Source organism: Chelonoidis abingdonii, chromosome 2 (assembly GCF_003597395.2).
Source record: "Chelonoidis abingdonii isolate Lonesome George chromosome 2, CheloAbing_2.0, whole genome shotgun sequence".
NCBI classification, from domain to species: domain Eukaryota; kingdom Metazoa; phylum Chordata; order Testudines; family Testudinidae; genus Chelonoidis; species Chelonoidis abingdonii.
In genome coordinates, this window is record NC_133770.1 from 69234877 (window position 1) to 69259821 (window position 24945).

Sequence of the window (24945 nt, forward strand, 5' to 3'; positions counted from 1 at the left end):
CCACGGTTGCTGAAGCCTGTGGTACTGCTGATGGTGGGTGTACTAAAGCGGATGCCAATGGTGTCTGGTGCTGTTGCCTGCTCAATGCTGATGATTCTGCATGCATGTGTACCACCAGTTGGGCTAAACTCAACGCTGCGAATACCGAGTGCCTCTGCTTGCTGGTATAAGGTACAAAGGGCCTATTGGAGTCATTTCTCTCCTTCATGCTATAGGACCTTATGGCTCCATCAGTACCAGAGGAGGAGTCCTTTGACTCAATAGTACTGAGTCAAGAGGATAAGGCTTTGGAGACTGTACATTTTGCCAGGGACCTGGGCCTATTTGGAGTGGGTGCCTTAAAGTGAGAGTCCACAATCCTCTTTTTGGAAGCCTTCCCTGAAGCCTCCAAAAAGAGGCGGGAGAGGAGATGCGATGTCTCCTGACCAGACTCAGAAGCTGGCTGAAGGGAGCGTTCCTTCATTACCAGTCTGAGTTTAAATCTCCCTGTTTTTCTTTACCCTGGAGTTGAGAGCCAGGCAGAAGTTACCCTTCTGGGAGACAAAGGACTCCTTCAAGCAACAGACACACACAGAGTGGCTGTCACTCACAAATATAGCCTCTCAGCATGAGAGGCAATATCTGAAATCTGTCAAATCAGGTATGCCCTGCCAGGAATAAGATACATCTCCCTGAGGAAAAAGAAGGGATTAAAATAATTCTCTTTCTACCTATCTGATTAATTATAAGTACGCTAACAGCTAACTATAAGAACTCTCTTAATCACTATAGGAATATTAGAAAAGCTGAGGCACGGTCAACGTAGATGTGCTAGGGCTCTGTCTTAGGCCAAGGCAGATGAGAAGGAACTGAGGACGGTTTGCCAGGCCATCCCTATACAGCCTCGGTATCCAGAATAAGGAGCCATAGGGCACATGTGTGGGCCGAACGGACACTGCTAACTGAAAATCTCCAATCAAGGGTTCAAGAGGCATGTGTGCGCCTGAAGAGGAACATCTATAGGGACACTACTTGAATTGCACCTACTGTCTGTAGCTCAAAAATGTTAAAGTTCAAGAAGTAAGAAGCATTTAACACCATGAACAAACTGAAATCCATTTGAAAAAGTTATTTACAATTTGGGCCTACTTCTGCCAGCATTCATCTTGCTAAAAAAAAACTTGACATAATTTGTGATGCACTTGGTTTAGGAACTCAGTATAACTGATTGTAAAATAAGTTTCCATACCAGTAAAATATTTTAAACACTACAATTATTCAAGTTTTGTGGAGTTCAGTGCATGACACTTCTTGCCAGTGAGAAAAAGGTCACTGATTTTCCCTGGAGATCCACATGAGCCGTATGGTTGATTCAGGTTATTTGGAAGAAGTTAGAAGAGACTGTGCCCACCCTCCTTAATGTGCCTCCATGCTCTTTATCTTCTTTTGTTCCCCCTTTTGTCTCCCAGCTTGTTTTCTCTCCACCTCTTTCTGCCTCATTAGCCATGTGCCAGGGCAACCAGCCATCACCTCAGCTACATTCTTCTTCTTGCTTGGTGTGTTCCATGCTGCTTAAGATCCAATATGGTGAGCAGCAAGAGCAGGAGCCTAGCTGTCTAATTCCCAAATCAAAGCAGCCCCTAATTGACAGGAAGTGATTTTGTAAGGAAATCCCTTGAGCAACAATTGGATGAGAGAGATTCCAACAGGGGAGCAGGAACACATGACAAGGTTGCTAAGGCTAAAACATCCAAGAGTCGTTTTGCAGCCCTGATAAATTTTCATGTTTTCTTCTGACTGTTAAGAACAAATTAAAAGATTTTAAAAATCCATGTGGGTAGGTGTTCTAGGCTGCCAGTATCACTTTTTAAGAGAAAATAAAAACAGAAGGATCAGTTATTAAAATCCTCCATCCCAGTTCCAACTACATTTCACAGTTTTATAGTACAAAATGCTTCTTACATTTGAATTTCCCCATAACCGGGCTCCAAAAATAGAGTTCTAAGATAAAAGTTTTTAGACGAAATGTTAGCTAGAAAATACCAGATTACTTTTTGTCTACTTTTATTAAAACAATGTGGCACTCTCCAGCTAGCATTTTCATAATTAGTTAAGTCACCTGCTTTTTTTTTTAAAACAGCAAATCAGACATTTGTAACAATCATTGCAATTAACTATTTAATTTTTAACAGAAAAAGTTGAATAGTGCTTATAAAGAATTAAACACACAAGACTACTGTCCTGCAGATCATCTCAGAGGATTAGTGTCACTCCTGATATAATTCTTTGAGCCATGATGGCCTAAGATTTTTCCAGCATCCCTTTGTGTTATTCAGATGGAAACCTGAACACTTAAAATTGTCTATGTAATTATTAGCTTTACTAACAGCAGAAATATATTGAAAATCCAACTGTAAAATATTGTTCAGTGGCCATACATACGTTTGCAAGGCTGCATTGGTGGCATTGATGAGGTTTCTATCCGTAATTTTCTCCAGTATTAACAAGGCACTAGTTTCATGACCCTAAATATACAGGAAACACGTTTATCAGATAACACACTCATTGAAGAAATTGTTTTGTATGTTTTTCTGAAGTAGTGTCTGGAGATTTTACAGAGTTTAACAAAGATCGTATTTAAAAAAATAGTTTTTCATTAAACAAACATACATGCAAAAAAGGGGCTCAAATAGAAACTGACACACACCTTGCTGCAAGCCAAATGGAGTGCTGTGTTTTTACTGCTATCTTGCAAGGTCAGATCAGCCTTAGCACTGCTAACCAGCACCTCTGAAGGAAATAAAAGTTTGCATTAACTAAAAAGTGTGTTCCTAAAGGAATTATCTATTTTCCACTTTATAAAATGAAGATTAAAACCTAAAATAATACACTTCTAATAAACATGTGTGAATGCATAACATGTTAATTTTAAAACAATGTCTATAGTAGGATATTACTGTACATTATTAAAAGTTAAAGTAGAAGATATTTAAGCTCTCTCTTTACCAACGGTGTTAGTTTGCCCATTTTCTGCAGCCATCATTAGAGGAGTCTTTCCAGAAGAATCTACAGCATTTACTTGAGCATTATGACTGAGTAGAAGCTGTAAACACTCCACATGATCTGTAAAAGCTGCTGCATGAAGAGGGGTTCTAAAAGAAATCAAGAGGAAATGGGCTTACATCCCGGAAACGTACATAATGTTTTATTCACAGGTGAAAACTTTGGCTGTGATCCTGCAATTGTATCAGTGTGGGCAGTCACATAAAAATACACTAAGGCCATTATTGTTAGAGTGGTCACAGTTGCTATTATAAGATCATTTTTCAGTTTTTAAAAATAATTGGCCTCAAATTTAAAATGAATATTTAGCAACCAGTAAGCCCATAATATGGACAAGGATGACTTAGAAAAATAAAATGGATAGAATACTAAAATATAGTTAATAGGCATAAAGATTTACATTGTGAAAATTTTTATGCAATTTTAAAAATGCCCAAACACTCCTACACAATAAAAAACCAATTCAGCTCTATTAACACAATACATGGTTTTTAAAAATCCCCAACCACCATTATCAGGATATTACCAAAAAATGCCTTTATATAGAAAAGAAAACAAATATGCCAAATAAGTTTAAAAAACATTAAGGCTATGACACAAAAGCAAGGAGTGTTTGCAGTGCACTGTTTCCTAAGTGCAGTTGTTATATTCCTACCTTCCTTTTGCATCTGTTGAATTTACAATGCCAGCACCCAACGTATCAATTAACATTTCAGCAGCACCTTCATTGTCATTTATGCTATTAAAAAATTAAACAGGGTGTTACTTAGAGAATGATTGAGCTTTTGTTAAATAGTCTAATGAAATCTGTTACAGTAATCTTGGACTTCCTTACACAGCACAATGCAATGGGCTGAAAGAATTTCCTTCCATTTTCTGGAAAACTTCCTGTTCCAAAAGAAGCTCTACACAGCTGTCATGACCTAAAAGTTTTAAAATCAGATATTAAAAACAAAATAAACACACACAGCTAAGGTAAATTAAATGACATTTCATTTGAAAGTCTTAAATACACACTTGAATTACTTTAGATGTGGCCGTATTTGGGGATTAACAAAAACATGGTGTATTTTCAGAAGTCTAGAAGCCACAAGTACAATCAGAATACTAGACCAGTACTGCAGGAGTTTATGAACTTTGAAGTCATGATGCACTGGCTGGGGCACATGAAGAATGTTTAGCCAATTTAGAGCTCTTATAATATAGCAGTTTTAGAGTTCATTCAATGGACTAACCACTTAGTCCAGTTGGAAGATTTTCTTCCACTGTAATCCTTTCTCTAGTGGAAAGATGTTTTGGGGGGTTTGCTTTTTCCCCCACTGAACTGCTGAATAACATGGAGTCACAAACTGAGTACATCCACAACATGGGCTGAAAGATAATGACCCAAACTTTAAAATAATTTAAACAGTAAAATCATAAACAAATATGTTCTTGCTTCTATATTGTTCACTGTAATGAATTATTCCACTATATATTCCCTGCATACACAGTGATATTTATTCTAACATTTAAAGTCCTCTCTTAGATGTAAGCTCCCTTTATATAAATACAGAAAGAAAACATATGCCTCTTGTTTGATTTTGGTAATTTACTTCTCTCCTGAACTATTTGCTCATATGTTGGGGGGGGGGGACTATGGTCTCTCCTGCATCCTTACCCAACTGAAAAAACTTTAGATTGCAGTGTTTCATCTCTCTCTGAAAGTGACATAATTCTAATGGAGTTTTCCCTGGAGTTTGGTCATAAATAATGCCACTGAAACTGATGTGGATGACAATGCTGATAAGCCTGTGTGTGTCACTCAAATACCAATGTAGCCAAGGATAAATGATATCATGCATATTTAGAATACAGACGTGAAATGTAAGTATGAATTAATGTTGTAACACAGGCCTATAGCACAGGATGACCTCCACTGGTGCTGATGATAATGATGGTGAGAATGATGACAGTGAGGATGACGACTGACACTCTGTGTTTCTCCACAAGGGATTGTGTAAGTAAAGTAAATGCTAAATGTTCCGTATTGTTCTCTCTCTACTTTACCAGACTGCTGTGTGTATATTGTTGTTTGGTTGGCCAATACAAAATAATTATTACAAAAAGAGACTTTGTTGTCCCTGTTGTGCACCATGGTCCCTCTTCTATCGATAACCTCTCCTCTGTACTTGATTTTGGAGCTGAACCCTCACAGATTGGGTATAAACCCTCAGATTGGAGTGGGTAATTATTTAAATACACCAAACAGCTTAGTTTTCTCCACTCAAGCACAACCGCAATTTTCATCTTCCTATTTACTGTTAATCAGTGCTTTCCAATCACATAACAAAAGCAAAGGAAAACATTAAATATTTTCAGGATCTGCCTCAATTTGTAGAAGGATATTTTGTTCCTTGACTTGTTTTCTGCATCAAAAGATATTTTAAACCAATGTTTGTCAATTATTGCACCATAAAAAGAAAGTTTTAAAAGATTCTAAATAAAGAAGCCAATCTTGGATGCCATAGCATTGTGTTTCTAGAGTTAAGTACTGCATGTTCAAGGATCCTTTCCAGGATATCATTATCACTGGCAAAGACAAAAAGAAAGATATATAAAATCTAGCCCACAGTACTGATTGGCCAAAACAAAAAATATGCTTACACTTGTCCCCAAATTATCATCAGATCCATCCACTTAACCACAAATTAAAAAAAACTAATGCTTTGGAATCTTACAACTAAACATGTTTAATTTGCTTATTGTCAATCATGTATTAATACATAGCAGGCTGTATATACTAAGAAAGCTATTGTTCAAATAGACTGCAGAGTTCACTATAAAATCAAAGCTCACATTCCAACCCAAATGCTCATCCTGGAGAAGCAGGTTTAACTCAACCCATTTCATTTGTTTTCATGGCTCGTCACCTCTTTTTTAGCAACTAAGCTCCCACAGAAGAAAGAGCATGGGTACATAGTAGTCAGTCAAAATTCAACTCCAATGCACCCTGTGCAAAATACACCAAGGAAAATGTATTTATTACTTCCTGCTTCAACAGCTTGACAAAAAAACAGTCTCAGAGCTAGTAATCCTACCTAAACTTTTCCTCCTCCATATAAAACTCCTTGAATTTATTTTATTTGATATTTTTAGTAAAAGATTTGCCTAGTAAGACAGATTTTAACTAAATTTCTTAAAATTTTTTGTCTACAGCCATTTCTGCAATTTTGACAACTTTAAAGAAACTGCAGTTGAGAAAGTTACATTTTTTTTATTTTTCAAGATACAGATAATGAGACTGCATACATCATGAACTGATGTAAAACAGAATATGCAGAAATGGAAGGTAGTCCTCCTTCTCTCTAAAACTTAAGTGTTGACTAATTTGATTTTTTAAATTAGACAAACTTATACACATGAAACCTAAACAATGCATATTACTTTATTTTTATTTTTGGCAGGAAATAGTTCTAGCTAGACTAGTGATTGCATGTTCTCATCTCATCTCACAGTAGTCTGACATGAAACTAAAGGAATGAAAACATCCAATTTTTCTGTCGCATTGAGACACTGTGGTCAAATTCACAGTGGATCATTCATCAATAAGGCTGTGAGTTTATTCATAGATGTCATGGATTCCAAGACCTCCATGACTTCTGCAGCCTGCCGGTGTGCCTGGCCCAAAGCCTGGACATGCCTTCACCTAGGAGCTGAGCAAGGGGGATGGATGTCGCCGCTTCCAGAGAGCACCACAGGTAAGTGCATCCCAGAACCTGCCTCACCCTGTCCTGTGCCCCAACCCCGTCCCCTCCCACACCCAAACTCTTCTGCTGTTGCTGGGGGTGGTGGGCGGAGACAGTTACCTCCCCCACAAGCACCGATGAGGATCCTGGGCTGTGCCCCCCCCCCAAGCACCAGTGGGGTTCCTGGGCCGTATGCCCCACCAGCACTAGTGGGGGTCCTGGGCTGCATGCTCCAGCACTGGGCTTGCGCTCCCCACTCCCCCCCGGCATCCACAGCACCCCCAGGCAGCCGTCTCTCCCTCAAGTTTCAGTGAGGGATATATAGTAAAAATCATGGACAGGTCACGGGCCGTGAATTTTTGTTTACTGCCTGTGACCTATCCGTGACTTTTACTAAAAATACCCATGACTAAAACATAGCTTTATTCGTCAACCATTCACAATTTAGTTTATTCTTATTCTATTCAATAAAATTAGTCTCAGAGATATAGTCTGTAACTTTGCCTATAAGTATAGACTGTATTGCTATTCCCTTAGCACTAATTAGGAAAATGAGCTTTAAGCTCTTACTTCTCTGATTAACATTTTGGAGCAAGGCAGAAAATGAAGTAAATGAGAACCTTAATTACCTGTGAAGATTAGGTTGTGGCTGTGTTATTAAGCAAAAGCTCTGAGTGAACCTCTCACCCTCCAGAATGTACTGAGGCAGCAAGCAAAAGGAAGGGGAAATGCTATGACCCTTCCTGATGCCTTTTGTTCTTCAAATACTATACTTGTATATGTGGTTTGATCTGAGGCAGAAGGATCTTATGATATCAGTGAAATACTTCAAGATGAGTTAACACGGAATTATTTTACTCTGATTAAATTACTTCCTAATTAAATAATTTCTTGGGATAAGTGGCACCCATTTCTGCTTCAACAGTGCTATCCTATCCAAATTTTCTCTTATTTTTTAACATTTTTACTACTTTTTGAAAAATACACATTAAAACACAGAAATAAGCAGTCAGTATATCATATTAGATACTGGAGTTACTATACAAATACATTCAACTTATTTAAAAATTATTCAACTATGGCTTGACCTTGCTCCCATTAAATGTTGCCTGAAGGGTTCTGTTTCATAATATTTAGAAACTAAGGGTATGTCTACACTACCTTCCGAATCACTGGGCAGCGATCGATCCAGCGGGGATCAATTTATCGCGTCTAGTCTAGATGCGATTAATCGACCCCGGGTGCTCTCCTGTTGACTCCTGTACTCCACCACTACTAGAGGCGCAGGCAGAGTCAACGGGGGAGTGGCAGCAATCGACTCACCACAGCGAAAACACCATGGTGAATAGGTCTAAGTATGTTGACTTCAGCTACATTATTCACGTGGCTGAAGTTGCGCAACTTAGATCGATTCCCTCCCCGTGGGGGAGGCCAAAGACTCAAATATAGGTCAACAGAATGGTATATATTCAGTGATTCACAAGAGTTGAGAGCCCTTCCTATAATGAAGATTTGTCACAGTTAGTAGAGTAGTACCTCAGAGTTACAAACACCAGAGTTATGAACTGACCAGTCAACCGCACACCTCCTTTGAAACCAGAAGTTTGCAAACAGACAGCAGCAGAGACAAAAAAACAAACAAAAATGCAAATACAGTATAGCATCGTGTTAAACGTAAACTACTAATATAAAGGGAAAGTTCAAAAAAAAAATGACAAGGTAATGAAATGGTTTCTGTACTTGTTTCATTTAAATTAAGATAGTTAAAAGCAGCATTTTCTTCTGCATAGTACAATTTCAAAGCTGTATTAAGTCAATGTTCAGTTGTAAACTTTGTAAAGAACAACCAAAATGTTTTGTTCAGAGTTATAAATAACCTCCATACCTGAGGCGTTCGTTACTCTGAGGTTCTGCTGTGGATGGATGGATGAATGGATAGGAGTGATGTAAATATTAAGAGATATACTTAGGTCAAATTTTTTTTGATATACATACAAATCATGTATTTGTGTCCAGAGTTACCTATTTTGCATATCTGAAAACTGGGTATGTAATAATTTGAGTTTTTGTGGATGACAGATACTTTTCCCCCAAAATAATATGAAGAATAGGTTGATTATGATTATGACTATGATTATACATGCCCTGTGTCTGCTTAACAGCTAGAAAGATTCTAAAGCCTACCTTGTAAATTGGTTCTAATTTAATTTTTCCCCCCACATAACACACACACACACACATAAATAAATAAACAAACATCACACTACACCCACAAAAGTGTTTTTAAATGTCCAATCACTAACAGTTTATATATTACTTCCAAAACAATCTCAAAACTCAGTGTGAGTCTGGGAAGGGGATAAGTGACAGGGATCTTCAGCAAGGTAGGTTTTTTTTTCCCCCCCTTATTTGTTTTTCTGTCCTGTTTCTTGCACTTTTTAAATCAGAGTATCAAGTAGGAAGATAGACAGCTACACAAATGTTTGCATACACGGTTCAGTACTAAACTGTTTATTAAACACTCAGATAAGAGTATATTGGAGTAGAACCTGCTTTGTGTCAGACAAAAAATGAAAAAATGTGCAACTATTACAAAACCATACCCCACGGTGAGCTAACTGATCATTCAGAATCTTCACCTGACAAGGTACAATAACAACAGGAAATGATGGGCAAACAAAGAGAAAGGCAGAATCTACTTATCTAGGAGTACAATTCAAAGATAGTTCTGAAAATACTGAGTCATGCTAATTCTGTTTCTCTGGACTTGCTATATGAATATTTAGTTCGCAGGAAGTTAGGATGTAAATCTATCCTGCACTGCCCTGCTGCCGCACATTATAAATTCCTAGTGCATTTTAATATACTCCTGTTTCAAAGAGGGGTGATTTAAAGCACACTAGGGAACTTTTAGTGCATGGAAGCAATGTCCACATGGTACTGAGTGTGCAGCAGTCTAGTGTAGGGTACATTTACACTCCATCTTGCTGCAAAAATTAAGTCTTTGTTTAGACAAGTCCTCTACTAAAAACAACAGAAGCTCCCATCTATTTCACTTGCAGCAGGAATATGTACATAGCTACACGGCAAATGCACCCACAAGTTGGTATAAATTTCCTTCATCCTCCTCCTGTCTGTTCCTTCTGCTTGTTTGTTACTTGTGTCTTGTCTTATCTTAATTAGATTGTGACCTTTTTGGTGCAGGTTCTGTGATTCTGTATGATTGTATAATGCCTCACTCACTGGGGCCCAGTACTGACTGAGGACTCTAGGAGGCACTATGATCATACAAATCCCTACTTTAAGTACAAAATGGAACTCAACCTTAAATATGGAGTTGTGACCAGTGCCTCTATAATAAATAAATAGCAGTTAATGAGTTTTAAACAGAAAGTTGTGATCACTAATAAAAGAACTCCTGAAGTCTGGTGTTGCAAAATATATTGAAATGTCAAAGTGGATTAATTCACTATTTTGTTTCTGAACTTTTCCCCTTGATCTGTTTGCTCCTCAGTTACCTTATATCTGCTAGCTTTGTAAGAGTTCTGCCTTATTACTTCTGATTATGCAATACAGAAAATGTATGGAGCACTAGAGAGATAAAGTCCATCTCTTTTGCAAGAAAGTGCTAAGTACACTGCTTTGGAATGAATGGGAAAATAAATGCAATAAATCTGTTCAGAAACCTTATTCACTTTTTAGAATTAACAACAACAAGACTCCAGTGTCTTTAGTTTGCTTTATGAATAGTACTTCATCTGTTTCACACTTTTTATTAATATTTATATTATGGTATTGCTTAGAAGCTGTTATCAATACTGGGGTTCCACTGAGCTAGGATCTACACCCACATACAGATTCCTGCCCCGAAGGCTTTGAATTTAAGACGACTTTACCATTGTACTTACCATTATAACAGGCCCAGTGCAGTGATGTATATCCATGATTGTCTGCTATGGCCGGTACTGAATCCACAGATGTTGCTGACTGCAAGAGAGCTCCTAGAACACCAATATGTCCACATGCAGCTGATAAGTGTATAGGTGTTCGCCCTCGGCAGTCTCGTAGCAAGGACTTAGCACCATGCTGAAGCAATGCTTCCACACACTCCTCATGCCCAGTAACTGCCTGGAAAAGAAAGATACAATATGCAGGTGCGCACACATGTACCGCTGAAGAAAAAAAAAAACCAACCTGTTACTGCTTTGACATATAATATTGAGAGCAGGCTACTATAAAATAAGCCCTGTCATTTTTACTTCAGTAAGTGGGCATTGCGAAGAAAAATTCAATAATTATTAGCTTAGTGATAGGGTACGTTTTTCTTTTGCGATGGCCTAAAGAGATAGTAATCCCCAGGGCCTCCTTAATTGTAGTATCTGGCATGGACTTTAAAGAAACATTTGGCATATTGTCCATAGAAAATACAAAAAAAAGGAGTTATTTTCTTCCTCTCTCCAATACTCTCCCCCACCCCCAACAAAAATGATGCCTTGGAATTTTCTAGCTAATGTGCTTCTGCAACTTGAAGTGAATCAGAAGGTACAAAGAACACTGAAGTTAAAGTGCAAAGGGGCAAAAATCTAATCAGTCAAATGCAGTAAAAGTGAAGACCAACCAAGCACAGTAGAACACTAATATTAGTGGAATTAAAAAAAGAATCCAATTCAGCAATGATGCAAACTGCAGACATTCTCAATTTGTATTTAAAATTGATGCACACTTTTTTGGAAAATGGCAAAAGGGAAATATTTTCTTACCCCTCTATGTAATGCAGTTCTTCCCCATTTATCTTTGGCATCTACGTTTGCTCCTTTGTTAAGCAATGAATAAACGCAGTCTGTGTGCCCATTGAGAACAGACAGCATCAGAGGAGTCCTGAACAGTGAGAGAAAAGAATAAGAAAAAGTTTCCAGGCAGGTTACACTTTAATAGTCTAGTGGTCAGCTAAATACTTAAAACTCCAGAAACAACTTTTGTTCTCCTAGAGAAAGCTCTTCAACAACCGATCCAATAGTGAATAGAACTTTGTAAACTAATCAAAAAAGCAGTACTGATATTTTTAGACATAAGAAGGTAAAACCTATTTCTAAGAGTGTAATACAAAAAAGCTAATTATATCACTAAAAGTATTTTCTCACTGTTTAGTGAACAGAGTAATCTTAATTTGTTACCTGTGGAATAAGGATCAAAATTGTGTGAAATTTACATCTGTGGTACTCAGAGACACAAACTACATTAATCCTAGTTAGGATATTGTCCCTCCATGTAAAAAAAATAAAATAAAAATCACCAATGGAAAGGAATGACTTTTTTTTGGAGCTATGGCGTCCAGAAGCTATAATGTAAATTATAGGATGCAATATCTTGTAAAAAAAAAAAAATCAGAATATGGACTTCTTAAACTTACTGTCCATTTCCATCTTGAATGTCCACTGCATTCTGTGGTTCTGCATTGCCTATCAACAATCGCAAGCATTCTGAATGACCATTTGTAGCTGTAAAATGTTACAAAAACAATCAGCATATCATGTTTATCATCCTTGGGTATGAAAATATAAATGGTATTAAACTGAAGATGTCAGCTTCTACTAGAACCATTAATACAAGCACTCATTGACCATAATGGGGTCAGCATTTATAACTTAATTTGAAAACAGGAAATCTTTGACCTTATATCCAATACTCAAACATGTTTTTAACATAATTAAATATTCAAAATCCATAGACCTATATTACAACTGAACAGAAAATGATGGTTTCAAGATAAGTGCCATTGTTAATGACCATCTTCTTTTGAATGTAAATAAGGATGAGAATATTAACCATAACTATCGGAACAATTCATGCCTATGTTAGTTTAACAAGAAATAGTGCCTCACTTTCATTCTTTATACATACTCATTAACACAATTATTTATTTAAAACAAGTGAGTCCTTGTCTAACCTACCACACACAGATTTAAATGCTAATATATTGTGTGTGTATTTGCAAGGGATAGGAAGAGAGATCACACTGAAGAGAGGAGCTGGAGAATAGCTACACAATTAGTAGGAGGACTAAGCCAAGAGGAGGAAAGTTAAGGAAACTGTATTTAAAATGAGTTCTTGAGAGATAAAGTTTGCTTCCTGGGCTACTGCACGGAGCCCCTGGAAGTAGGATATACCTCAGGTTGCTCAGCAACGATCTGTCCGGCAAATCTGAGAATGGTGCTAATGGAAGATGAAAGGAGGGAAAAAACAAATAGAAGAAAAAACTAGTGTTCAAGGAGAAAAAAAAGTGTCTCTCTCTTATGGCGATCTAATATTGTTTATGGACTGCTCTTTTTACGTTGACATTTTAAATGACATTTACTACTATGCCATTGCCAACTTAAAAAAAAAAAAAGTAAAGTTCACTTGCAAAAAGACAAGAAAGGAATGAATACGTATCCCTTAAAAAGACATCTTTTGGGGGAAACCACAGGGAGAAGTGAGAGAGGGAGAGAACGGATTAAAAACCATCAACATTAATTTTTTCAAAAACACAGTAAAAGTTCAGTCACTTAATCCTTGAGGCACTGAGTAAAAACCATCAAACTTCTGTTCTCACAAAACTGCCAGAGCTCTCCAAGACACCGATTAAAAGCAGAGCCATCCACAAATTATGACAGGTAAGTTACACAATATATTTCAACACTACAATGTCCTACAAATGGCAGAGCCATGACCATGTCATTCACCCACAAACATCCTGGACAGCACAGCTGTTTGGCATGGAGGGAAATGCACACTGATCCATTTAATGCAGGAGTGGGCAAACTTTTTGGCCCAAGGGCCACATCTGGGAATAGAAATTGTATGGCGGGCCATGAATGCTCACAAAATTGGGGTTTGAGGTGCGGGAGGGGGTGAGGGCTCTGGCTGGGGGTGCAGGCTCCGTGGTGGGGCTGAGGATGAGGGGTTTGGGGTGCAGGAGGGTACTCTGGGCTGGGACCGAAGGGTTTGGAGGGCAGGAGTGGGATCAGGGCCGGGGCAGGGGGTTGAGGCATGCAGGGTGAGTGAGGAGGGAGGTGAGGGCTCCAGCTGGGGATGCAGGCTCTGGGGGGCACTTATCTCAAGTGGCTTTTGGAAGCAGCGGCATGTCCCTTCTCCGGCTTCTACATGGAGCCCCCAGGTTGCTTCTATGCATAAGAGCTGGAAGGAGGACATGCTGCTGCTCCCAGGAGCCACATGGAGATGCCCCTGACCCTGTTCCCAGGCTGGAGCGCTGGATTAAAATGGCTGGCGGGTTGGATCTGGCCCACAGGCTGTAGTTTGCCATCCATTAAATCAGAGGTGGGCAGAGGAACTACGTTCCTCCAGAACCCAAGGAAGACATCTAAGGCACTTTCTCTCTCTCTCACTAAGCTAAGGCACTCCCACTACCTCATGCTCTTCCTCCTCCTCCTCCAGTGCAGAACATAATTTAAGACGTAATCTACTGTGTTAATGCCACAGAAAAAGACTGCTGTGCATTATTACATGAACAGAATAATATAAACCCCAAACCCATGCATCTGTGTTCAGCACAACATACCTGCAGCATGTATTGGAGTTCTCTTTACAACATAGTCTTTCACTAAGATTGATGCTCCCTGATTAATAAGTACATCCACACACTCCACATGTCCCTTAAAAGCTGCAAGATCCAATGGTGTCCTGCCATTATTGTTCCTCACATCAAGGTCCAACAAAGACTGCACCAGTACTTCCAGAGCTTGATGGTGACCATGATAGGCCTAAGGGAATATTAACACAGTGCAGTAGCGTTTCATTACATCAGAAAAGGACACTATGAAAATAGTGTTTAACAACTGCATTTAGAAGAATATCTGCTGTTTTAAGTAAAAATCAGTCATTTTGTAGCCAATGTTAAAAACATACTTTCAACTGAACAATCTGTACCTTTTTTTTTTTTAGCCAGTAATTGGAAGAAATTAGAGAAAAATGTGTCGTCATTTTCCCAGTTTGTTTACTTCGTTTATTTGATAACTCTTTAGGTGTGGTGAACTTTACTGCTTTACGATCAGGTGCATGACTCTTAAGCATTGCTCCAGTTGGGAGCTCATATGTAGACTCTTCGTTACTCTCTGCAGAGGGCATTTATTTGTAATAGCAGCAGCAAAGCTGAAACTGAAGAGGCAGATGTGCTCATATACTTAAAAAGAAAGGGGAAAACAGATGGGCCACAACTATGTTCAGTGTTGTTGCACTCAGGATGCCCATAGGATCTTAAAGGCAGAAGGTATATAGGAAAAATTTTTAAAAAATGATTTTTTTTCTTTTTTTAAAGGCAGGACAAACATGAAGTGATATATCAAAAATTGCTCTTTTTAAAATTGTCATTGGCAGTGGCCCTTTAATAGGGCAAATGTTCAACTTTCTAAAATACAAATAATATGATGGCGCAGTAAAACCAGAAGTTAAAGCATTTCAAGTGCAGTGTATTAAATGGAATGAGGTCACCAGATACACATATCAATTCTTTATCTTATATTTTTTACAGATCTTATCTTTTCAAGACTTTATATACTACAGTCCTGTAAATCATCTTGTGTAAAAATTAAAGGATGATTAAAATATAACCACTGCATTTAGTCTTTTATACAAAACATAGAACATTTTCACATGACAGAATAAGGACCCAATTCTACAAGAAGCTCTGTGTGGATGAACTCCTGCACCCATGGGGAGCTCCTGGCAGGATCAGGGTGATTCAGGATCAAGTGATTACATAAAGACAAAAAAGTTAGTTTATTGTAATACAGAATCAACTTTTTATTTAAAAAAAATGTATAGATTTTATATTTATATAATACTTTTTTCCCTTCAAAGAAATGCTAAAACTGGAATGGCAGGAAATTCCCTGAGACAAGGTGGGTCAGGTAATAACTTTTATTGCAGAGGTTCCCAAACATTTCTTATTTGTATATCTCCTTTCAGATCTACCAGCTGCCTATGTACCCATATCCAGATCTACCAGCTGCCCATGAACACTACCCTTCTCATCATTGACACTGTGTGTGTTCTTAACACTACCTTTCTTTAGCTAACTATCCATATTTCACTGTTATGTACCGATATAGTTATAGTGCGACATATACAACCGAAAAACCTCCCCTGATTAAGTTCTGAGCTCAGTCAAATCAGACAGATGCTGAGCAACTCAGCCTGCGCTGTACAGTGATTGTAGGTGAGGGCTCTCTGCATCAACATATCTGTGTTCTCACCAGTATATCCTTAAGTAAGTTAAATTACTGTATTTTATAACAAATTCTCAGTTTTAAAGCTTCATCTCAATAGCCTATTACAATTAGCCATCACTGGGGAAACTAATTGAGGCTAAGAGATCAGAGTGCTGACCTACCTGTCAGGTTTCAGCACCCTGTCACAATCCAGTGTCCTCACGTAATTTAGGCCTGGTTTCCCCCCCCTCCCCTTTTTTTTTTGTCCCATTGCTAATTTTAGCAGTCACCTTACTGATGTCCCATCATTTCTTTTGGTCTCATGTATCAAAAACACGTGTTGTGTCAGACCTGTGCACCATCAATTTTTAATATGTGCTTTACACTTATTTAAAAAGGGGGAGTTTTTGATTATTCTAACCTATCTGAATAACAAGTAAAACAATGATTAGAGAAAAAATACTTTATTCAAGCTTGCTTACTTTGCATTTCACTGCACTTTTATATGATCACTTTCACTGTTTTCCCTGTGTAGTCAGTTCCCTGATAATTTGTGAATGTCTTTCATGAACAACAGGGGAGAGAAAAAGATTTTAAAAATAGGACAAGGTGACTCTAAATAATAAAAAAATGGCAGGGGGGGCGCAGCAGCAGTTACAGTACTTTAAACCAGTTTTAACTTTTTTCTTTTATACTGAACAGATTTGATGTTGACAGTGTTTCTTTAAGAGCACATTTACAATTGATACACAAAATCTTATGCAACTCACGTAAGAGAGCATGTATATTAGTAATTGTAAACTATTGTTATTGACTGCAAACAAACCTATGGCATGAATAAAAAAAGACGGTTACTCACCTTTGTAACTTTTGTTCTTCGAGATGTGTTGCTCATATCCATTCCAGTTAGGTGTGCGTGCTGCGCGTGCATGCTCGTCGGAAGATTTTTACCCTAGCAACTCCGGCGGGCCAGCAGGTCGCCCCCTAGAGTGGCGCCGCCATGGCACCTGATATATACCCCTGCCGGCCCGTCCACTCCTCAGTTCCTTCTTATCGGCTACTCCGACAGTGGGGAAGGAGGGCGGGTGTGGAATGGATATAAGCAACACATCTCGAAGAACAACAGTTACAAAGGTGAGTAACTGTCTTTTCTTCTTCGAGTGATTGCTCATATCCATCCAGTTAGGTGATTCCCAAGCCTTACCTAGGCAGTAGGGTCGGAGTTAGAGGTCGCAGCGTGTAGCACGGCAGAGCCGAAGGCCGCGTCATCTCTGGACTGCTGACGCAGCATGTAGGGAATGAAGGTATGGACGGAGACCAGGCGCTGCCCGACAGATTTCCTGGATGCGCATGTGGGCAAGGAACGCCGCCGTATGAGGCTTGAGCCCTGTAGAGTGCGCAGTCACGTGGCCTGGAGGGCCTGGGCCAAATCATAACAGGCCCGATACAGGACGTCACCGCACAGGAATCCTCTGAGATGAGCGGGCAACCCCTTAACACGTTCAGCCACCGCCACAAAGAGTGGGAGTGTTTGCGGAACAGCTTGGTTCACTCTATATAAAGAACGAGGCGAGGGCCCTACGGACGTCCAATGAGTGTAGCTTGTTGCTCCCTGCGAGACGAATGGGGTTTCCGGAAGAAGACAGGTTAGGAAGATCTCCTGGTTGACGTGAAAGGCCGAGACCACCTTAGGGAGGAAGGCAGGGTGCGGTCTCAGCTGTACTTTGTCCCTGTGGAAAACCGTATATGGGGGATCCACCGTGAGGGCCCAGAGCTCCGACACCCGTCTTGCGGAGGTGATGGCCACCAGGAAAGCGGTCTTCCAGGAGAGATAGAGAAGGGAGCAAGTTGCCAATGGTTCGAATGGAGGGGACATGAGTCTAGCCAAAACCAGGTTTAGGTCCCAGGTGGGGGCGGGGCAGCGAATCTGAGGGTAAAGACGCTCCAGACCCTTAAGGAACCTAGTCACCATTGGGTGAGAAAACACCGAGCGGCCATCCCCTCCTGGGTGGAAGGTGGAAATGGCCACCAAGTGAACCCTTAGAGATGACACCGCCAGGCCCTGTTGTTTAAGGGACCAGAGGTAGTCAAGGATATTAGAGATGGAGACTTCGGTGGGAAGGAAGTTCCGATCCGCACACCAGCATGTGAAACGCTTCCATTTGGCCGAATATGTCGCTCTAGTGGAGGGTTTCCTGCTTCCCAGGAGCACCTGTCGCACTGGGGTAGAGCAACGCATTTCTGACCAGGTCAGCCACTCAGGAGCCATGCCGTGAGGTGTAGTGACTGAAGGTCTGGGTGACAGAGCCTGCCGTGGTCCTGAGTGATCAGGTCCAGGTGAAGAGGCAGAAGGACAGGGTCGGCCACAGACAGGTCCAGCAGCAGGGAGAACCAATGCTGTCGGGGCCACACTGGAGCTATCATGATCAAGCGGGCCCTGTCCCTGCGCACCTTCAGAAGGACCTTGTGGATGAGTGGAAACGGTGGGAATGCGTAGAACAGGTGCGTCGTCCAAGGAATAAGGCAGGCGTCTGCCACTGAGCCCGGTTCGAGACCTTGAAAGGAGCAGAACATCTGGCATCTCCTGTTCCCGCGGGACGCGAAGAGGTCCATCCGGGGACATCCCCATCTCCGAAAGAGCGACGTCCGGGCGAAGGGACCACTCGTGGGAAAGGAAGGATCTGCTCAGATGATCCGCCAGGGTGTTCCGAACCCCCGGGAGAAAGGACGCGATGAGGTGAATGGAGTGGGCTAGGCAGAAGTCCCAGAGCCTCAAGACCTCCTGACACAGGAGAGAAGACCTCGTGCCGCCCTGCTTGTTTATATAATACAGGGTCGTTGTGTTGTCGGTGAATACCGAAACACAACGACCTTGAAGTTGTTGACGGAACGTTTGACAAGCAAGGCGGACCGCCCTCAATTCCCGTACGTTGATGTGGAGGGCTAGCTCGCGAGGTGACCACTGGCCCTGGGTCTGCAGGGTACCGAGGTGGGCCCCCCATCCCAGGTCTGAGGCATCTGTTGTCAGGGACACCGAGGGCTGGGGCGGATGGAACGGGAGCCCCGCACACACCACAGACTGATCCAGCCACCACTGCAGGGAGCCTAAGATGTACTAGGGAATGGTGACAATCGTGTCCAGAGAACGCCTGGCCGGACAGTACTGAGCAATGAGCCAGGACTGGAGGGGTCTCAGGCGGAGCCGAGCGTATCCCGTGACAAACGTGCAGGCCGCCATGTGGCCCAAGAGAGTCAGGCAAGTGTGTATTGAGGTCAAGAAGAGAGAGATACTCTCATGCCGGACACCACCCACTCGAGTCGCCCTTCCGTTCATCCGCGAACCATTCAGGCAAATGCACACCATTCTGGGAGTCTTCCGGCATCCGTTCCCCGCTGCCACGGTGTGGAACCAAGTACTGGTGCCCTCGAAGGGCTACGATACCTATAATGTCATCGCCCTGTGTTCCCTCGTCGTCCACATCTGGAAATGAGAGGGAACGCCATGGTCAGACAGCCCGGCCCCAAGTCTAAGGAAGCGAGGCATTGGACCTGACCGCCGAAACGTCTATTCTGGCGGGCGCCCTCCAGCTTCGGGTGTACAATCAAAGCTCTCCTTTAGCCGCTGCAGAACAACACCTGGGCGGCAGCAGACATTCAAAGGAGCTGCTTCGCAGGATGCACGTCAGGAGTTCTTGCGATCCTTGAGGAGCGCAGAAGGGTCCAGAACTCTTCTGCAGGCATCTTGGACGCGCAGATTTGGCGCCAGGACTCTAGCGCTCTTGGCGTTACCATGCGGCCGCATTTTCCTGGTCCATGGTCTCTGGCTTCCCCGGAGTCCAGTATACCATGCCAGGATCTCCGTTTGAGGGCCAGGGCCTGTTCTCGACAAAACCTGACCTAGGTGCAAGCCTAAAAGGCATAGGGTCATTATGGTTCACTGGGATGCATACGCTGTAACCCAACGCAGACCTTCGGCCTCAGCAAACAACACAGGCCTTACCAACACAGGCAGAGGCAGACTTCGCGCAGATCGCGAATAGAAATGGCCAGCGTGACAGTCGGGCAACCAAGGAGACAAAGCCAGAGCTCCTCCAAGCCTTCTCCGGCCCGAAACTTTGTGTTTTGATGGTGCGCCGACGAGGGCGTGTAACCAGGTTCTCTAAGATCGTCTCTCCCTTTTCAACTCTTTCGTTTTTCCTCCTGCGTGGTCCCGGCTATTCGGACATGGGTTTACGCCACGTTGGAACTATGGATAGCAACTGCAATTTGTTCATACCGCCTCACCGTCCCTCCCTCGTCTCTTCAGGCGACCCTCTCAGAGCAACTCTTCCAGAGAAGCAAACGCTTCCCCGTCAAGAGCATAAGGCGGTTTCAGAGAGCCGAGCAGGAAGGGGTTTTTATTCCACTTATTATTCTATCCCCAAGCCAGGGAGGCTCAGGCCTATCCTCGCTGCGGGCGCTCACAGATCCTGGTAAGTGAAGTTCGTATGTATCATTGGGACCAATTACCCATCCCTGGAGACGGTACGCGCCCTCGACATGCAAGACGTACTTTCCATATAGCCATCTTCCACCAACACAGGAGGTCGTCGGTTCGTTGTAACAACCGTCACGTATCATTCGGGTCTTCCGTTGGCTCTCACGGCCCTGCGGGTGTTACCAGTTGAGGGCTGTAGTCGTCGCCCCCTCCGCTGCAGGTCGCAAATGTATTCCATACCTCGACGATGGTTGATTCCGGGATCCTCAGAGACACCAATCGCAGCCCTCACTTGGTAAACGACTTGTTCGCTGAGCCTAAGGTCCTAATGCTCAATGTCACAAAGTCACACTAATCCCACTCAAAGGTGGTTTATCGCGCCATTCTTGGACTCACCCTGGTCAGAGGCGTTCTTCTTCTATCGAGATTCCAAACCTTGACGGCCATCATGACGATGCAGGCAGCGCCAGCAGGGGGAACGGATGCCGAGACTGCCAGATGGTCGTGGCATTGGCCTGAATGGTCCGAATGAAAGGAAGGGCGACTCGAGTGGGTGCGTCGGCCGACAGTATGCTCACTACCGGATCCTCAATTTTCTGAGACCTCCTCAGCCTGCAAAGTTCATGTTTGCGCCACGCGCCTGAGGAGGTCCTGATGCGCCCTGAGATCAAGCGGAGGGGGCTGTGGATGTTGTTCCCAGCCACTGCTTCATCCGGGGAGGATGATGATGAGGAGAGACCGGCAGGAGTGGATCTGCAGGAGGCTCTGCCTGGAGCACTGCGTCCGACTCTGGAGGGGAGCTCAGGGTCCTGAGGCTGAGACAACCTCTCCTCTGTAGGGGAAGGGGGAGGACGGGAAGATGTGGCCTCCGGAGCCCTGTGTTCGGAAGAACAGCAGTTGAACGCGGGGGAATCTGTTGAGGGCCCTGGGCTTGGGTATGCCCAGGGAGTCCAAAATCCCCACTGCTGCGGTCCATGTTCCTGAGGTAGGGGTTCATGGAAAAGAGCAGCAGGCCTGTCGGTGTCCAGGTACGCGCTGTCGCTTGCGAAGGAGACCCGACAGGGCTGGTGGGACGGCCAGGGAGGAGCCGAACGGGACTGATACGGGTCCCTCGCTCCTGATGGTGGAGACTCCCGGTGCCGGAGATCGGTGCCGGGAGTCATAACGCGCGCCGCGATCGAGACCGGGACCTGCCACCAGCTCGGTGCCGGGAGGTCGACCTGGATCTGGAACGCCGACGGTGGGAGCGGCTTCTCGAATCTCGGTGCCGGTAGTGATGGCTCGAGCCGAGAGCGGCCGGGAGTATCGGGACCGCGTGATGAGGACCTGCGCCGCGAGTATGACCGGTACCGCGCGGGGAGCGGTGCCGGGACTGCGAGCGCGTCTTGAGCGAGATCTCCCACGGGACCTGGGAACGGTGCCGGGACCGCGATGGGGATCGGTGCCGGCTCGGCGAATCCAGAGACGGCGCTCGCATGGCCACTGGCTTGCCCTTAGATGTAGGAACCGCACCGGAGGCACCGGGGTGTTGAGGCAGCGCAGACTTGGTTAATGCTATGAGGTCCCTAGCCGAGGAGAATGTCTCAGGCGTTGATGGGACCATTAGCTCGACCCCGGATCTTATTGGGAGCTGTGAGGGACCGGACTCGACGGACCCCCGGCCCGGAGTCGACGGAATCCCTGGTATCGGTGCCGGCAGGAATCGGTGCCGGCGCTCCGTTCGAGTCTGCTTGGCCGGAGTGGAGGACGCCGAAGGTCTTTGTCGGGCCCGGTGCCGGGGAAGGTCGGTGCCGAGGCATTTTCGCGGGCCCGGCGCGGTCCAGTGCGGAGTGGAGTCGGCACTCGGTGCCGAGGATGGAGGGTTAAGCGCCGCTTCCATGAGGAGAGTCTTTAAGCGCTGGTCTCTCTCCTTCTTGGTCCTTGGCTTAAAGGCCTTGCAAATGCGGCACTTCTCGGAAATATGCGATTCCCCAAGGCACTTTAGGCAGGAGTCGTGGGGATTGCTAGTGGGCATCGGCTTTTTGCAGGCCGAGCACGGTTTGAACCCCGGCGAACCGGGCATGAGCCCGGCGCCGGGTGCGGGGGAGGGCTAGAGCCCAAGCCCGCTTACTATATACAACAAGTAAATAACAACTATAAAACTAATATAACTAAATATAACTAGTAGAACAACGAACAAGGAGAAGCTAGGGACGTGGAGGACAGCTATGCCGCGCTCCACAGTTCTAACGACCGACACGGCGGTAAGAAGGAACTGAGGAGCGGACGGGCCGGCAGGCGTATATATCAGCCACCATGGCGGCGCCACTCTAGGGGGCGACCTGCTGGCCCGCCGGAGTTGCTAGGGTAAAAATCTTCCGACGAGCGTGCACGCGCGCCATGCACACCTAACTGGAATGGATATGAGCAATCACTCGAAGAAGAACTATCTTGTATCAGTCAAAAAATTGTTGTGCATAATCTATATGATTCAGTAGACCAACAATCGATAGTGAATGAAATACTTACAGCTAAGTGCAATGGACTAATTGGTGCTCTGTTGTCGGAATCATTCAGCATGTCAGTACCTGATGTTTCCATTAGCTAGAAGAAATACAAATTTAGATTAAAGGCAACAAAACTGCTTTTTAAATACACTCTCCAACAACAGTATGAAAATTGCTATCCCTCACCACTTACAGATTAAAATACACAAAATTCCACAGACATGGTATTCCCTCCACCCCCCAAGTATTGTATAAATGACTATTTTAATCTTTTAAAGGCTTTGGGCTGTAAAGGCAACAGTCTTCCTGCGTCTCCCCTGCCCAACTGGCAGGTGTTTCATTTGGCTTCAGATTGAACTATTCAAATAAGAAATTTTTACCAAATAAGGTATTTTCTTTTTTAAATAAAAGCAAGCAAACAGCTTATTCAGTAAGGAACACTGGATAGGCGTGGAACATATGATAAGGAAGGAGAAGGAGAAGGAAAAGCAATGAAGAAAATAGACATGGAAAGCCTGATGGAAGTAATCCTCAGCAGCAAAGGGAAGGAGGGGAAAACCACAAATTTACATGAAAAGGAAGAGGTGAATCAAGGTACATATAATATTATAAAATGAGTTTAAAAATCCCTGTGTTTTCCTGTGGTGGCCCATACAAACTTTTCTTGGTATATTAATGCAGATTCTTTTTCAGGACTGCAGTTAATATAAAATGGGAAATGACTGCCTAGGAAGAAGTACTGTGGAAAGGGATCTGGGGGTCATAGTGGATCACAAGCTAAATATGAGTCAACTGTGTAACACTGTTGCAGAAAAAGCAAAGATCATTCTGGGATATATTAGCAGGAGTGTTGTAAGCAAGACATGAGAAGTAATTCTTCTGCTCTACTCTGTGCTGATTAGCCTCAACTGGAGTATTGTGTCCAGTTCTGGGTGGCACATTTCAGGAAACATGTGGACAAATTGGAGAAAGTCTAGAGAACAGCAACAAAAATGATTGAAGGTCTAGAAAAGATGACCTGTGAGGGAAGATTGAAAAAACTGTGTTTGTTCAGTCTGGGGAAGAGAAGACTGAGAGGGGACATAACAGTTTTTAAGTCCATAAAAGAGTGTTAAAAGGAGGAGGGAAAAAAATTGTTCTTAACCTCTGAGGATGGGACAAGTAGCAACGGGCTTAAATTGCAGTAAGGGAGGTTTAGGTTGGACATTAGGAAAAACAGAGTGGTTAAGCACTGGAATAAATTACCTAGGGAGGTTGTGGAATCTCCATCATTGGGAATTTTTAAGAGCAGGTTGGAGAAACACCTATCAAGGATGGTCTAAATACATAGTCTTGCACTGAGTGCAGGGGACTGGACTAGATGACCTCTTGAGGTCCCTTCCAGTTCTATGATTCTATAAATACAGCAGAATCCCAACTATTCAAAATGCTTGGGAAACCATTCAATACATCTGCATAACTCAATTAACAGACAGGGACCTATCAGTTTGTTAGAAAGAATGGTTCCAGCCACTGAAATTCAACTGTACTTGAAAAGCAATTGTAATTAGGCAATTTTTAAATACAAATATTATATTTTCTGAATTGCAAGTATTGAGATTGTAAGCCTCTTGGGGCAGGAACTGTCTTTTGTCCTGTTTGTACTGCACCTAGCACAACAGGTTCTTGGTCCACGACTAAGGCTCGTAGGTGCTATGGTAATACAATAAGTCATAATAATAAGTAGTAGTAGTATAAAATGCACGTCTGTTCACTGGAAAGCACACAGCTGGACATACTAGAATAAGCAATCGTATTCGGAGACAGAATGTCCATTTTGCTATACAATACTTTAATGATGATAAAGCGTACACACTTACAACATCTAGGGGAGTTTCACTTGCAATCTGAAATTTAAAAAAAAAATTGTTTTAGTTCAACAGGCTTGAAAAAATTGAAAATGCAAGTGTAATTTTCATAAGTACTAACTCTAAACATGATAAAACAAGAGATAAAATAAATGTCAA

The 24945-nt window shown here is 42.8% G+C and overlaps 1 protein-coding gene across 3 annotated transcripts in view; it reads right to left on the minus strand.

Moving 5' to 3' along the window:
- ANKRD28 (ankyrin repeat domain 28) overlaps window positions 1–24945 on the minus strand; it is a 234173-nt gene that overhangs the window by 21368 nt on the left and 187860 nt on the right. For all 3 annotated transcript variants that reach the window (XM_032801146.2, XM_075062432.1, XM_032801145.2), the window contains 11 exons: window positions 24799–24825; window positions 22962–23036; window positions 14329–14530; window positions 12181–12268; window positions 11531–11648; window positions 10679–10898; window positions 3878–3965; window positions 3698–3781; window positions 2986–3131; window positions 2687–2769; window positions 2422–2504 (listed from right to left, as the gene is read on the minus strand). In XM_032801146.2, coding sequence (XP_032657037.1) covers window positions 2422–2504; window positions 2687–2769; window positions 2986–3131; window positions 3698–3781; window positions 3878–3965; window positions 10679–10898; window positions 11531–11648; window positions 12181–12268; window positions 14329–14530; window positions 22962–23036; window positions 24799–24825 — 1214 coding nt within the window. The remainder of the gene's footprint in view (window positions 1–2421; window positions 2505–2686; window positions 2770–2985; window positions 3132–3697; window positions 3782–3877; window positions 3966–10678; window positions 10899–11530; window positions 11649–12180; window positions 12269–14328; window positions 14531–22961; window positions 23037–24798; window positions 24826–24945) is intronic.